General features: G+C 39.5%; 1 protein-coding gene across 4 annotated transcripts in view; it reads left to right on the plus strand.

Annotated features, from left to right (window-relative positions):
* The first annotated feature begins 341 nt into the window (after positions 1–341).
* The window catches only part of MAPK9 (mitogen-activated protein kinase 9), a 45,078-nt gene continuing 28,143 nt past the window's right edge, over positions 342–17,276 (plus strand). For 2 of the 4 annotated variants that reach the window (XM_036751826.1, XM_036751824.1), the window contains exons 1-2: positions 360–512; positions 15,485–15,653. In XM_036751826.1, coding sequence (XP_036607721.1) covers positions 15,532–15,653 — 122 coding nt within the window. In that variant the 5' untranslated portion in view covers positions 360–512; positions 15,485–15,531. Of the gene's footprint in view, positions 513–15,484; positions 15,654–17,276 lie in introns of all 4 variants that reach the window. The other 2 variants (XM_036751825.1, XM_036751827.1) reach the window with 2 other exon arrangements.

Genomic DNA, 17,276 nt, shown 5'->3' on the forward strand with positions numbered 1-17,276 from the left:
AGCAGGTGATTCATCAAAGCTGGTGGAATGAATGAACTATTAGGCAAGCAAGACAACCGGATTCTGGTGTCTACCTGTCCCCACACTGGCTGCGTGACGCTGAGATCACTTGCCCTCTCTGTCCATCGAAGGTGATGGGATCAATGTTCACTTTCAAGGAACGTCCGGAACACCTGCAAGTAGAGGTCCTCAGCAGTCTCTCCTGTCCAGTGCAGCCACACCTCAGGCCAGTGACTGCCCTCCCGACAGCCCCGGCTCCAGGGCCCCGCCCTCTCTCAGGATTGGCTGCGCCCGGCCTCGCTTCGCGCTCTGTGATTGGCCGCGGTGACTGTCGGTCCGCCGAGCTGGGCCCCCGGCAGCTGAAGACGGAGCCATGAGCGGAAGGGCCTGAGCTTGGCTGCCAGCTTCAGCCTCGCACCCACTGCGGCGGCGGCGGCGGCGGCGGCCCGGGAGCTGGGGCTGAGCCCTGAGCGCCGCCCGCCCGCCGGCCCACACAGCGGCGGGGAGGGCAGGTGAGGCGGCAGAGAGGCGGGGAGTGGCCGGGACAGGGCGCGAGCGCTGGGCGGAGAGCCGGGGACCGGGACCCAAGGTTGGGGGTGGGGGGGTGCCTGGTCCTCCTGGAAGAAGGGGGAGGGGGATGAGGGAGGGCGCGAGCCAGCGGCTGGGCCCGGGGGTCTGCGGCGGCCAAGGCAGGGCTGGGCCGGCCGCGGGCTCCGGGAGGCCGGCTGCTCCTGGCACCGCGCCCCGCTCCTCCTCCCCACCCGGAGAGTGCCGCATTCTGTCTGTCAGAGGCGCCGGAGGGACCCGCGCCCGTGCCAGCGCCGCGGAGCCGGGCCAAGGCCGGGTCCGAGGCGCAGCATCGCGAGGCGGGACCCCAACACCGCCTCTCCCGCCCCGCCTGCCTGAGTGAGTGACCTTGGGCCAGCCCCTGCCGGCCCCTCTCTTGAGCTCGGTAAAACGAGAGGTTTGGACTCGACAATCCCAGGACCCCTCTAGCCCCACATCTTCGCAGCCCAACCCCCTTAGGGCCGCCCTGCTGGGGCAGCTGGACACCCAGGTATTCCTGTGACCCGCCCTGGTGCCTCCCTTCCCAGCTGTCATTCTTGGTCTCCCTCCTTTCCCCTCCCCCCATCTGGAGCCTCCCTAGGGACCACTGCCTCCCACTCCACATTCCTGTACTTATCTTGAAGAAACAAGTATTTATGGTTTTCATCCCTCACTCACACACACATGAAAAGGAAAAATGAGGAAAAATACGTGTCACCTAAATTAAAGTCACCTAGATTGAAGTCTCTCCTCTCCCCAAATCCTTCAGTTATTATTGAAGAATTGCATAGAATAGCAGACTTAGCCATAAGTGACCATAATTCACATTAGTACTAGGGTGTAAATGGTTTGACTCCCAACAGCACTGGGAAGTAGATAGAGCACATGTTATTCCCATTTTACAGAATAGGGAGCTGTGGCTCAGAGCTCTTAAATGACATGCCCAGAGTCACACAGTTTAGTAAGAAGCAGAATGGAGAATCAAACCCTGGTCAGACCATCTTGGCATATCTCCTAGGAACCTTACCATCCATCAGTTTCCCAGAATATTTGTGCTGAACAGAGTTTGGAGAGGGCTGGAATGAGGGAGTGAGGCCTTAGGCAAAAATTGTATTATTGCTAGTTTATCTCCTGTGGACCCCTCATCAGCATTAGTACATTTTGAGCATCTTGAATTGGGTATGTTCCCAGTTTCTTCCTAGGGAACCTGGTAGACTATCTTAGTGAGTGAGGCAGAAAATGTCTTCCAAGAAGAACCTTGTCTACTAATTCCAGGCAGAGACTTGGGGCTGTTTAAGAAGAGAAATGGTTGGACTCTTAATTTAGATATCTTCTTTCAAACTAACTTTTATGTGGATTTAACTAAATGACCTCTAAGTTTTTCCCCCCAATTCTGGCTCTTTATGGCTCTTTAGCACAGTGAAATTCATTCTAATTTGTTGCCACTGTTTGGATCCTGATACATTTCCTTTTGTTGGTAAATTTCCAGAACCAGCAGTGAGATGAATGTTAACATTGACAATCTTTTAGCCAGTGATTTGCTACAATGCAAGAAAGCATTTAACCCTGATTCATTCAAGGTTCTTTCTTTTTTCTATGCAATCTTTTTTTTTTCCTTTCAGAGGTCTCCTTATAAGTTAAAAATCCCATTTTAGCAAAGTTTTTCCTAGGGAAATCTTGATTTTCTTGAACATGCCACATTTTATTCTCAAACTGTTACCAATTTAAATAAAACAGATCAAATTATCAGGCCACTTAAATATTAGGTAAGTTAATATTTGTCTCAGTAGTAATTCAAATCGCATTTCTTGCATTTCACAGCATTTGAAATTCATTGTCCCAAATGTCACATATGAAGCATTTATCGGGCTCTACTAAAGTTTCCAAAGCTAAACACAATTCAGGCTTAAATTGCAACTTTTTTTTCTTTTTAATATTTGCTGATCTAACAGTTATAAAGCCTATTTTTCTAAGCATATGGGGAATAGGGTATCTTTTTTTACATACTTACCTTAGTGACTGAATTGTAATAGTGAATAGATACAGGTTCTTATATGCTATCAACTGTACTAAGAATCTAAATAATTGTCTAAAACCTTATGAAATTTTTCCAAGTTAAGATGGGGAAGGGGAAGGAAGCCATGCAGATTTTCGCAGATTTTTCTATTGGTATTTGTTTGAGTTTGAAAAATCAAATCCCCTTGAGAATAACTCACCTTTTAAAATACCAATTTCCTTAACACTTGAAGGAATTAAATATTGAATATTAAAGTAGCATTTGATATATATTTAACTTTATTTTAAATATTCCCTTACTAATCCAGGTACTTTGACATACTCCTTTTAAAAAAAATTTCTTATATTGATGTATTTTATTAGGATAACTTCCTCAAAACTCTATCTACCACATAGTTCCCTATAAAAAGTTAAGCAACACTACCTAATAGAGTGATTGCAATTGACAACACATATCATTTTCCATTTTTGTGTTTTGTTGTTTAACAAAAATTAAGGTTGTATGCTTTAACTTTAATAATTTGAAATCAGCCTTGTTTATTGTATTTAACTTTAGTTTTGCTGCCTTTTAGTGTTACCTTTAATACTCAATGACAGGATCATAAATTTAGAGCCAGAAATGACCTCAGAGGCCATCAAGTCCTTGTTCTTTCATTTTATAGATGAGGAATCTTGTAAATTTTAGAGGGGTTTGGCTTTCTTGACTAAAGGTCTTTCCACATTGCACTGAATTGGTGCACTATCACACTACATTCATATACTGTACTTCTTTCAGCCATTCCCTAGTCATTGGGCATATAATTTCTTTCTACATTTTTTTTTTTTTTTGCCGAGGGAAAAGACCAAGTTTATTAGGGATTCACCATAATGAGCTGTCTTAAGAAATTCCCCCCTTTGTGACACCTGTTTCCACAAGCGGGCCAGATTCAACCTACTGAATTAGATTGAATCTGAGCCTCTTTCTACTTTTTAACTATTAAAAATACTACTTCTATGAATATTTTGATACATTCAGGTCCTTTCTATTACTGACTTCCTTGGGATATACATCCAGTATTGAGATTTCTGAGTAAAAAACAACAAATGTTTTATCTGCTTTTCTTGAATAATTCCATCCTCACTAATTCATACCCTCAGCAGTGAAGTAGGGTGCTTTGTCTTTCTGTATCCCTCCAACATACTTTCATTGTTAAATAAGGAAAGATATTTGAGGAAGAAGGAAACAAGGATGAGGAAGTAAAAAAGTAGTAATTTTCTTGTAACAATATAGGGAAAAGAGGCCAGGACTTGGAATTGGGATTTGAATCTTGTTGCCTACACTGGATATGTGCCCATGGACAAATTGCTTAATATTTCTGCCTTAGTGGGTTTATCTGTGAAATGGAGATAATACCTACATTACTTCATTCACACAGCTGTGAGAATAAGATGAGGTCATGTATATCAAGAACTTTGTGAATTTTTAAAGTGCTGTATAAATGTCAGCTATCAATAGGCATTAACAGTTTTCTGTTGTTAGTTTACAGTTGTCATCTGGAAATATGTCTAACATTAATTAAACTTGAAACTCACGTGGATAGAGTGCTTCGAAGTTTATAGAGAGCTTTCCTCAGAACTACCCTATGAAGTAGGTAGCTAGCACTAGTATCATTATCCTCAGTTTGTAGATTGAAAAACAAGTTAAATGCAACCAGTTGTAGACTCTACACCATCTTATCCCACTAAGGGTTGGTGTGGGGGAAAGACCTTAATCCACAATTCTACGTACAATTGAACTTTGATTCAGTGACTATGATTATGTTTAAAGAAGGATTAGTTCTCACACTATAGTTTGTTACAAAGCAAAAGCAGATGAATCATGCTGTATAACCTTGGGTAGGTAATTCAACTCCCTGGACATAATCACTCAGATAAAAGGATGAGACTAGCTGATGTTTCATTCCAGTGCTAAAACTTGATGTATTGAGCATTTTCTTTAGTCTTAACAAATATCTAGAATCAAAATTTTAGAATTGAAATGGCTCTTAAAAATTTAGTCCAGTACCCTCATTTTGTTGATGAAGAAGCTGAGGCCACAATGGTTAAATGACTTGTCTTGGATTGAGCAGTAGCTGAGTGGAGACTAACACAGTGGTCCAGTGTTCTTGCTATTCCTATTTTATGAGTTAAAGACATTCTAGGTTATGAAAATGTGCTTTTTAGGTTTTTTTTTATCTTGTTCTTTGTTTCTCAGAGTTGTTCATATATTACTAGTCATTCTACTAGTTCATACACTCCCTTTCAGTTAGACTTTGCAGAAAATGCATATTTAGTACGTAAATATGTATGCTATTTAGTGCCCTTCTACTGAAGCCCTACTCTAATACCTCATCTTGTATAAGGGTGACTCTGGATTCTATAAGGCTATTCCACCAGAATGAAAGTTCAGACAAGTCTCACTAAACTAGAAAGGCTTAGGGTAGTAGTCCAGCAACACAGTTTTTGCCTGTTGACTGAGGACCAGTCTACAAAATTTGGAAAGGCTCATCATCAGAAAGCTGGCTACCATATACTTGGGATTTTTGGTTTGTTTATTTTGTTTTTATAGCAACTCATAAAGCCATCCATTGAGGCATGAAAGAGTTAAGGATCTGCTTTGGTGGAGCAAATGCCCAAATTGTGCAGTCATAGTTCCTTGAAATATTGAACTAATTCATATATTTGTAAAGGAAACAGAAGGTCATTGTAGTTTTAGAGAAGAGCAGCTATCCAGTGGACCAGTAAACATATTTTAGGCCACAAAAATGTTATTGGGCTAAAGATATTTTTTGACCTATTTGCCATTATTTAACAAATTAATTTTGACTGCTCTTTGGGGATAAGGTAGTCTTGGTAGAAACATGATATGAAAGAACCCAATGTATAGAACCCAAAGCATAGAAATCAGAGAGCAGTGGTAGAATAGAAAGGAGAGGTGTTTTGTGTGTGTATGTGTGCGCCCATGTGCATGCACACTTGCTTGTTTATTTTACCTGCTCATGTCATCCTCACGAACATGATGAAACCCAAATTAAAAAATTTCAACCTCTTCCCCCAATGTTGTAGTTTGTATAGAGTGAAGCAAGTTATAGAATTAAAGTTCATAGCAAGGATTTAGCCACGCTCCACCCCCAGTACTCGGTGATGGACTAGGATGAGTATAGATTCAACCCAAACATCGGTAGTTCCTGTGTCTCTAGCATAGCATAGTCCAAATTGATAACCAGGTTTTTAAAATTGTAAGTTCCTTGATCAAAGATTTAGAAAAGTAATTTCATCTCTTACAGCACAGTGAAACTAATGTATGTAAAGCACTAACTCTAGAGTTCTCAGTCACTTAGTATTTTGGTTTCTCACATTTACTATAGTAAAGGAATTGAGACTTCTCCACAGGGCAGAACAGTAATAACAATAATAACAGTAACAGCAGCTCACATTTATATAGTACCTACTGTGTCCAGGCACTGCGCTAAGTGCTTTACACATATTACACTTAATCCTCACAACAACCTTCCAAAGTGGGTGCTGTTATTATACCCATTTTTACAGATAAGATTTAACAGATAATTGAGGCAGGTAGAGATGAAGTGACTTACCCAGGGGCTTACAGCTAGTAAGTGCCTGAGGCTAGAGCTGAATTCAGGAAGACGATTTTTACTAGGATGAAACAGTAAAAAATGGAACAGAGGTAAATATGCAGCCTACACTTAAGCTTTTTGATAAATCAGTTGTATCAGTATAGAATGAGGGAGATAAGGTTTCTCAGAATAGGTGCGTACATGAGGGATGAGGATTTTAGTTTGATCTCAAGTTTTATATGAGACAGTGTGATATGGCTACAAAATGAACTAACAACCATAAGCTGCCTTAGCAGGAGAGTATGCATTTCACTGACAGTCCCACTATATTCTGATCTGATAGAAGAAATCATGTATCTTTCAGTACCATATTTTAAGGGCAACATCGACAAATCATCATGTATCCAGAGGAAGGATACAGTATGATGAAGAAACCATGCCCATTGACTAATGGTTGAAGGAATAGGCTATGTTTAGCTTAGGGAAGAAAAGATTAAGAGTTGATGTGATAGCTAAATTCAGATATTTGAAGGGTTGTTACATAGATGAGAAATTAGGCTTATTCAGTGTTTCTTGAAATTTCTAAACCAATTGAAATTATAGAATATAATTTTGGCCCACCACATAAAGAACTTTCTAACCAATAGAGTTCTCTAACATACTGCAAAAGGGGTTCTCCTTGAGGCTAGAGTTCTTACTACAGTATATTTAAGACCCCTTCTAATGTTAACATTGTGTGATTCTGATGAGAATGAAAAATGGTATAGAAAGCTCCTAGTGCAGCTCTAGATAGCTAAGGGCTGCCTGTTGAACTTGGTGTCTGTCTTCCAAACATCTTCCCAAGTACTTTTTGTCTAGCATAGTCCCTGGATGGGCAGAAAGGTGTAGTAGATAGAGAGCCAATCTTAAAGCCACTGAGACTTGAATTCAAGCCCTGCTTCTGACACACAATACCTAGCCGTGTGACCCTGGGAATGTCACTTAATGAATCAGTGTTCTGAACAACCTCTAAGATTATAAATTGAAGAGGTGTCAACCAGCCTTAGTAGAGGAAGTTTACTTAAATGGGAGTCCTCTATACCATTGAAATCATAGGGCTATTCCCTTTTTCCTATCCTACAGTTTCTGGCATACATTAGGCACTTACTAAATATTTTTTGAATTTTAATTTGCTGTTTGGAAGTTTGACTTTGTTGTGATTCTTTGCAGTATAGTTAAACTAACTTTAAAACATCGATTTTTATTCCTCATAAAAATTGCTGTGTAGTTACAACTAATCGTTAGAGTTTAGCAATGAAACAGAGGCAAACAGATTTGAAAAACTGCCCCACTCCTAACCTAATGGCTGAGAGGCACTGTGTTTCTATCAGCTGTTAATAGCTGAAGCTGGTACATTCTGCTCCAAGTTCTTGTGAGTGATTCTGGCTCTCAGTCTGGGAGAAATGAAGAATTAGATCAAATCCCATAATTTTTGTTATACAAAGTATAAAAATATCCAAACTTCAGCCAGTGTTCTACCTCATTCAAGCTAAATAGACCATTGTTTGTGTTAGCTAATATGTCCATTTTCCAAGCACCATTTGTGGGTATTTTCTGTGATGGTCATGGAAGCAGCCAGTACTTGGAAATACTGCCATAGAAACATCACTGGACTAGAAGTTGGGAAACCTGGGTTCAAGTCTCAGAGCTGTATGACCTCAGACAAGTTATTTCACCTCTCTGATTCTTTTTCCTTTTCTGAGACAGCTAGCTCAAGTGCCTACCGCCCTTTCCCTTGTCATCTCTAGACACATCCTCTTTGTCCTGCAACCAGTACAATGTCATCTGCTATTAAGAGCATCTAGAAAAACTCATAATCCATAAAGAAATGTTCTTTAATTTTTATGCCAGACCTCTTCTATCAGTGACAAATATGGTCACCTGATATATGGGATCAGAGTCATTGAACAGTGTTGTTTTTATGTCTTTCATTGAATGATTTTGATGAGAGATACCTGGAAAAGAACCTTTGAAATGGAAAAGCATAATTAAGTACTTATTATGCATAAAAAACTGCTAAGTGCTAGGCTTACAAAGTGGAAAACTAGGCAGTTCTATTCTCAAAGAACTCACAGATATCAAAGGATTCTGCACAAGGAATATAGAAAGGTCCAGTGGTCTTTGTCACATTACAGTGACAGGTGAATGAGAAAGTCCAAGAGTCACGATACAAAGGCAGGTCATATGGTAAATCCCATAGATATGGAGGTATTTTGGCAGGACAGATGGTAAATCTTCAGGTAGAATTTAGGGAGCAATGATAAAACAGATAGTAATGCCCTGTGGCTCATCCATCCTGTTACCAGAACTCCCTGCTAATCTGAATTACTTGAGAGGCAATGTCCTGGCCAACAACTGTTGGGAAAGGGTTAGTTGGCCACAGTGCAGCAAGGCTATGGGCTATCTCTAGTGGGAATAGGAATCAGAAAATTAGCATCCCGATGGAAAGGAGTCTAGTATCTATCAGGTAGTATTTTTAACTTGTAGCTTTTGGAGATATCAGTCACTGATACTTATGGTTTGTCTGCCTCCATGTTTTGGTAATTCATATTCTCCTGGTTGATCTTTTTTCAGCTTCTCCTACAGTGGTTGCTAGGAGCTGCCTTCTGGACTTCCCTCTTATGCTACTTTTTGGCTTTTAGGAACTGCTTCTGGTGGATTTGGACCAAAGTGGGCCTAGTATGTCTATGTAGGGACACTTGTTTTTATTTTGTGAGGTTGAGGTATCATTCATTGTTTAAAAGAGAGGTAGAAAAGGCTTACAGAGGATAAGTGATTTGTTGCACAGGAAGTCAGTGGCCTGGGCAAGAGCCATACAATTGCAGAACCTCAGAGTTGGCAGTAACATCTAGGTCTTCTAAAATCTTCCAGATTACACAGAATGTTACAACTGGAAGAGACCTTAGAACAGCTATACAACATTGTCTGCTTTCCTCCCCAAGGCCTTGTGAGGAGTCAGAGAAGGAAGCTGAGAGCAGAGGGACTGAGACTCAGTCCTGCTTTGTTCTACTTCATTAAATCAACAAACATTTATTATTAACTTACTATGTGCGAGGCACTGTGCCAAGTGCTGGTAATACCACCCCCCCCCAAAATAGACAAAAACAGCCCTTGCCCCTGAAGAAGCTTACATTCTAACAGGGAAGACATGCACACGATTAACTTAAGATATGTAAGACAGAGACACTAAATACAAGGTAACCTTAGAGATGACCCTAGTCGCTGGTGAGACCAGTAAAGGCCTCCTGCCTGCGGAAGGCGGTGCTTGAGCTGTGTCTTGAAGGAAACCAGGGATTCTTAGATGTGGCAGTGAGAAAGGAAAGCATCCCAGGCATAAAAGACAGCCAGTCCACATGGGAGGGAGGTGATGCATTGTGGATGACAAACAGCAAGGACAGCAGTATGGGTGGATTGTAGAGTCCATGGAAAGGAGTAATGTTAATAGTATGGCAGAAAAATAGAATGGGTCCAGATGAAGACAAGTTTAAATGCCAAAGTGAAGAGTTTATATTTGACTCTTGAGATAATAAGGAGCTACTGGAGTTCATTGGATAGCGAAGGGAAAGGTTACATGGTCAGATATTTGCTTTAGGAAAGTCATTTGGCAGCTCCCACTGGAACACACATTATCTGGAGAGGATCACAGACTCTTTAGCAGATCATATGATATTTAGAGGGGTCACAGGATCCCAGGGTTTGGCGGTGAATGTGACTTGGCCGCAGCCCTTTTGACAGAAGAAGAAACTGAAGCCCATGGAGGGACAGTGATGCCCTAGCTCACAGGACCCTTAGACCTTCCAGATAACAGGCTCCTGGAGACTGCTTCTCTTTAGCATCTAAGGTATAGGGAGAGGTGGTGTTTATCTTCTTACAGGTCCCTTTGGTAGAGTTCCTTCTGGTGACCATTACAGTGCCATGGCCAGGATAAAAACAGATATTGATGTATAGATTTTGCTATCTAGATGGAGATTGCCTTGTTGAAAAGGAAGTTTTAAGGTGACATTTTGCTCCAGTAAACCAAATCTTTTTTATAAAACAAATATCTCTTTCACCTGTACAAAATCTTTGAGTTATCTATACACGAATGGAGAGTATCCTTGATGAAGGTATTAGTAGGGAATGCGTACACTTTGGGAAAAGATCTTCATTTGGATTGTGCATATATAATCTATATGAAATTGCTTACGTCTTATGGAGGGGAGAGGTGAGGGAGGGAGAAAATTTGCAACTCAATTTTTTTAAACAAATGTTAAAATTGTCTTTACATGTAATTGGGAAAAATAAAATATTTAATTTTTTAAAAAAATATTCAATAGTAGACCACATCTTTATTGTTTTGCTGTTGATTGAAAGATAGATGTATAGGGTGTTCCTAAAGTCTGGACACATAGGCAAAAATGCGTATTTTCAAGAAATGAAATAAATGAAACATTTTATTTAATTGGAATATTAACAAATAACATCTTCAATATTATTTCCATCATTTGTGATGCAAAGGTTGATGCGCTTTGCAAGATTCACGTGAACTCGATGCAATAACTCTACATTTCCTGTGTGTCCAGACTTTAGGAACACCCTGTAGATGCTATAAAATCTCATGATGCTTATTATTTAGTGACTAAATTTTTAAAGCACTATATAAAATATGGTATATTATTAGCTTCTTAAATAATATATGTTCCAAACCTTCTCTTTTCAATATTCTTGCTCTCTTACTCCTTCACTCTCAGCAAGGATATTCTTTCCTTTCATCCATCCCTCAATCCATTTCATCCCATCTGTTCTTTGACTTTATCTCAGTTGTTATTTCTTTCAGGCATTGGCACTATCCACTCTGCTAATTTCCATTTTCTTAATCCATAGACACATTCAGGTCTTTCTTTCCTGGCCTAAAAAACAAACAACCCAAAGTCCTTCCCTTAGCACTATACACAAGCCAACATCTTCTCTCCTTCACTTCAATTTCAAGAAAGGGTAGTTGGCACTCTTCCTCAATAACAGTTCACTCTTCAGTTGCAGTAATCAGTCTGTCTTCTATCTCCATTATTCTTCTCAAATTACTTTTTCCAAAGGTATTAATGACCTGGTCGCTAAATCCAAACACCTTTTCTGCCTTCATTTCTTTTGACCTCTGCTCTCTTAACTTCTGAAACTATGTGCTCTTGTAGTACTCTTCCCATCTTTGAAAACTGCTACTGTGGCTCCTCATCCTCTTCTTGCCTTTTAAAAATCTATATACCCAAAGTTAGTCTACTACAACTAGTAATTTTCTAGGGCAGGATTCAAACTCAGGTCTTCTTGACTCAGCCCTGTACCGCAACACCTGTCAGCCTGTCCTTGCCTCACTAACACTGTCTGAGTACACTAGTGTCCAGGACTAGATCTGATGGTTTGTCGTATCTACCTTCTCTTTGCTTTTGTCTTTCTCTTTACCCAGACCCATGTATGTTTCACTGATAACACACAGGAGGCACCAGAGGTTTCAGACTCCGGCCTCTAACAGATTCACTCTTGATCTGGTCAGACAGGAAAGAGCTTCAGAGGGGTTAATAATAAGCTTTATTTTAGTCTGGTTTCTCTAACACAGTATTGCTGATAATAAGCCCAAACTCCTACAGCATTCCCTAATCACCCTTCTCAAAGGGCTGGCAAAGAAGGGGGGCCAACTACCCTTACATCTTGATGGGGTAAGTCGAGACAAGAACAACTTGTGTATCCCTCTAAGTCCCCTCAAGTCTCAGTGGGGGCCAGTTGAAGCAGGTACATGTATTCCTCTATGCATTACCTGTGGATTCCCCAGCTCACTGACCAATGCCCACCTGTTTTATAGGGCAACAGACAAAGAAGGCATCTTGCCAACATTAAACTCACAAGTTAACTTTAGCAGTATCGTGATTCTGCACAAGCATAGTAGATATCAATTATGTCACCCCTAGGTCTCACGGCACAGCCTCAGTAGGACTATCTGTCACTATGATTCTAAGAATTACTGTCTAGGGTCCTTGAGACTATTCTGGGAGTTGCTATCTAACACCTGGAAACTAGACATTCCCATGGCCATGGATCCTGAAAAACTAAACTCTAAAAGGATAACAAAATCCTCCTTACTGACAACATATCATCTGACTAATTATGTCTCCAATTTTACGTATATGTATATATCACAGAATTTGAGAGTTTTAAGAGACTTCGGTGGCTATCTGGTCCAGTCCTTACTTGAAAGCAATCCTCACTACAACATACTGGACAAATGGTTGGTCCAGCCTCTGCTTGAAGATCTCTAAGGAGGGAGACTATGGGGAACTCACCGTGAAGCAGTTCATTCCACTTTTATATGGTTCTGATTGTTGAGAAGATTTTCCTGACCTCAAACCTGAATTGACATCTTTGTAAATTCCACCCCTCCCAGTTCTGCTCTCTGGGACCAAACAGAGCAAGTTAAATGCCCCCTCTGCATGAGAGCCCTTCAAATGCTTGAAGACAGCTATTAGGTATCCCTTGTCTTCTCCAACTACATAAGCAGCATGAAAATGGGAGCAGTTAAACATTACATTACTCATCTGAAAGATGTGGGTAGCGATTCTATCAACAGACATGGCGACATTTCCCCCAACTTTTAGGTAATCGTAAAAATAGCAGTTTAGATAAAAAAATAGTGATAGAAAAGATAGAGTTCTGTTAACTTGAAGTAGGTTCATTGTTTGGATTTGCTATTTGACTTCTTTACACAAAAATGAAAGTTTGAAAGTGACTTACAGCTAAAACAAATAAATCATCCCCCTTTGAGGGGGTAGGAGGGAACCATATTTCCTTATGGAAGGAACCATAATCCAAATCACTCTGACTCTCAGTGATTGGCTGATAGTGGACCCCAACCCAGACCTCAGTAAGTCATTGGATTTTGTTGGCTCAGAGTGAGTGTAGATAGCAATTGTTTCTGTTCTGGCCAGAAACCCTGAGGTGATTTCCCTCCCAGATTGATATTTTTTTGGAGGCTATTCTTTGCCTCATTTTTTACCTATCTTTAATCACTGAATGGGTTTTACCTCAGACAAACTGAGACCTTAGCTTAAAAAGGCTAAGGTCTCTCACTGCATCCAGGGCCATCTCCAGTCTTTCTGATCTGTGTCTTGCCACTGGACTCAGATGGCTCTGGAGGAGAGAGTGAGGCTAGTGACTTTGTACAACCCTGCCTCACTTAAATCTGATTCACTTGCTAGTCAAGAAATCACTTTGCCAATGTCATTGGTTCTCTTTGAGAACGGAGGTCCAGCCACAGCAACAGAATAAACAAGTGAGGACAACTCCTGCTATGGTCAACTTGATAACACATGGGTTGGTCCTTTGATGATAGTATTCATTCTTTCATTGGTCCTTTTTTACTTAAAGCTTATTCACCATGATATGAATGCCAGTTTGTATACTTCTGTATCTGAGTCTTTGAACACCCAGGATCATTGGAGTTAGACTTAATGAAGAATCAATCCTATATCACTTCCAAACAACACTCTACACAGAGAAGAAGCATTAGAGTAGAATTAGGAGGCAGTCCGGTTTCTGTTGAAAGAACGCTTGGTTTGTAATCCCATCTTTTCCAAAACCCTATCCTCTTAAGGCTAATACCTTCACTCCAAGATTATCTCCAATTTATTATGTGTATGGATATGTTTGTGTTTATATACACACATGCTATATATGGTGTTTGTACATAGTTGTTTGCATGTAGGCTTCCCCATTAGACTGAGCTCCTTGAGAGCAAGGACTGCAGAAAGTTTAGAGGTACCTTCTTTTGTTTCTAAACCTATGATTTGTATAGTTCATTAAATGATGATTTAGCAACAGTGCCTCCCACCTCCAGTTGAAACAGATAGGAGACATAGACTGACTACATAAGGAAACTAATAACAAGAAAATAGTGATACAATCCCATGATGGTAGCACTAACAGTGCTGGTAGTAATCTATACCTTATTTTCTCCAGAGGTAGGTGTTTGAATTTCAGTTTCTTAAATTTTAATTCTTAGACTTAGCCCTTCTCAGCAATGCAAGGACCTAAGATAGCTCCAAAAGACTCATGATGGAAAATGCTATCCACATCCAGAGGAAGAACTTTGGAGTCTGAATGCAAATGGAAGCATACTATTTGCTCCCCTTTTATTTTGTTGTTTTGTTTTATTTCTTTTTTTTTTCTCATGGCTCCTCCTGTTCTAATTCTTCTTTACATCATGACTAATGTGAAAATATGTTTAATTTGAATGTATAAGTAAAGCCTATATCAGTCTTGGGGAAAGGGGAGGGAGGAAGTAAAATTGAAAACTCAAAATCTTATGGAAATGAATGTTGAAAACTAAAAATAGATTAATTATATTTTTAAAAAGCTAAATTCCATTTAAAAATATTTAACTCTACAAGAAAAGAATTACTTTCTTTTCTTTCATAATGAAGGGATTTATTCATAAGCTATCAAGATTTCTTGAGGCACAGGTTTCAATATTAGTTTATCTTTTAACAGGTTTCTCAATAAAACTTACCAAATTGTTTTATATTATATAGTTATATACATACATACATACCTCAATTCTGGAGTGTATTATATTCTTAAAAGTTCCTTGTTTAGAACTAGAAAGTAATTTCCTATAAATAATGTATGTAGATTAGGCTCCTAGCCTACCTTATAAAAATGATAGCATATATACCTACTTCTCTCAACTTTAAACCATTGTGGTATTGCCCATCTCTGTTCTGGGATGGTTATTGACAAGATACAGATCTTATAGTTCATGATCAGACAGTGGAAGTTAGACCCAGTTGTGGTGGTACCCCAAGGAAGAAACAGCCAGTCAAACCTCCTACTCAACCTTCCTTTCTCCAAGGACCTGGAGCTTATTCAGTGCTAGGCGAAGGAAGAGTAACTGGGGTAGCATCTTAGAAGTAAGGGCCTGAAATCAGTGTTCCAGGGATGAAGGAAGGAAGGTATGGGGTCTAGGTCTGGATTATCTCTGCCACATATTGCTTCTGACCAAGATCTCTCTCTTCTCTTTGGCTGTTCATATCTGAGAGAAATATGAAATATGGCTGTTCATAACTGAGGACTGCTTTGTGATAATATACGTAACTTTATGCCTCCGAGTGCCAGAAGATACCACAATTTTCATCTTCACTGCAAATTCTCATGAGTAGTTTTAAAAAATTGAAACCAGCTACTAAAATTGATAAGAATAAATGTCTCACATAAGCATGCATACTTAATTTAAGTAAGAATCCGTGTATATTGTGCTTTTCTTGAAGGAAATCAAACGGTACCAGGTCTTTGGAAAACCACGTGACACTGCATCATGAGTGACAATAAATGTGATAGTCATTTTTATAGTGTGCAAGTTGCAGATTCAACTTTCACAGTACTAAAACGTTACCAGCAATTAAAACCAATAGGATCTGGAGCTCAGGGAATTGTTTGGTAAGTAATACGCTTTGCTATTGTGAAGTGGTTGGGTTACAATAAAAGGTAAAGCTGACTTGCCAGAATTTAAAGTGCTTGTATTGTAATGCTCTATTTTTTTACTACAGGATTATGAGCTAAATTGATCTACTTCTTGCTGTAATTAAACATAGGGAAATTACTTGCAGGATACAAACCTCATTTCTTAGACCTCTACATAAATTATAATAGGTAGCAATCTTTCATTCCCTATTTCCTTTTTTGTTTTGTTATTTTCCCCTAATAGTTATAATATTAAAGTATATGATTTGACAGTGAGTTGGTGAGAGTTTCTGGGGTTTGCTCATTTCTTCATCATGGCCACCTTTTTTCCCCCCCTACCCCCTTTTATTCCCAATCACTCCTATCCATTTCTAGGAGCCATCAATGCAGTGCCTTGCCAGTAACTGGCAGGATGAGGCAAGTCAGTATCATTATCACTCCATGGAGTAACCAGGAAGGGATGCTGTGTGAGGGGTTGGGCTGGCCGTCTCTTCTTTGGTGTGTTACTTCAACTATGTCCAGCCTCTACTGTCTGATCCTGAACCTTAGTCTCTTGCATGGTAAGACAATGAGCTGCCACTACATCATTGGGCCAGCTAAAGGTAAAGTTTTTCAAATTTTTTCTAGTCTACAGCTATCAGCAATTCCAAAACATTTTTTTTGTCCCGTATTTTACTGAGCAACAAGGTCTTTTTTTCCCCTTCATGAAGGCAAGAATGGGCTGCACTGTTTTTAAACAAAAAAACAATTTAAATACAAACTGGTGAAATTAGTAGTTAAGAGTTCCAGTTTGATCTTGTATCCTGAGGCAGTGTGAAAAGAAGACTCTTTGGACATTTTAACTGAGGGTGTCGAGTTTAATTCTTTTGACTAGTTACTTAATGATAGGCTTATTTAGCTTTCTTTCATCTGTTGTAGTTCTTGAGTGATCGGGAAAAAAATGTGTAGAAGTCAAAGCAGCAAAACATGATTTGCAGTCCATAGTTTATTTAAACAAGAAAAAAGGACAGATCTTTGGAAGTAATTCATAGGTCTTTTCTAAAATGATAGTCTTAACTTTCAAATGGTACCATTTTGTATTTGAACTCAAGTCCAGTGTAGTATAAGAAAAATGCCAGGAAATACATGCAAATTAAGAACATTTTCTTGTTCTTAACGTGGCTTTCTGTGAGATGAAACAAACTTTTGATTTATATTCCATCTTATCTTTTAGAGCCAAGCAATTTGAATCACAGATGTATTTTCCTGAGAGTAATCTTGAGGTCACTTAAAAATACCTTTATTTATGGCCTGCCATCTATAAAGGATTTTTAAGTAATGTATGGGCTAGCTAAGGGCAAGAGTCAGTATTGTCAGGATGAAAGCTCTGTGTTTTTGTAAGAGAAACCATGAAAAAGAACTGCGTTGTTACAAGTTCATCAAGTTAGTCCATCACTAATAAGCCATGCTAAATTATAAAATATTAGTTTTATTTGATGATTGGTTTTTGATTGCTGGTTTGTACCAATCATTTTAATTTAAAGGAAGAGGAAATTTTAATGAAATTTTTCATTATGAATTTTTATTTGAACAGAATAAACTAAATCAGAAACCAAAATA

The sequence above is a fragment of the Trichosurus vulpecula genome, chromosome 3, assembly GCF_011100635.1.
Source record: "Trichosurus vulpecula isolate mTriVul1 chromosome 3, mTriVul1.pri, whole genome shotgun sequence".
Lineage (NCBI taxonomy): Eukaryota > Metazoa > Chordata > Mammalia > Diprotodontia > Phalangeridae > Trichosurus > Trichosurus vulpecula.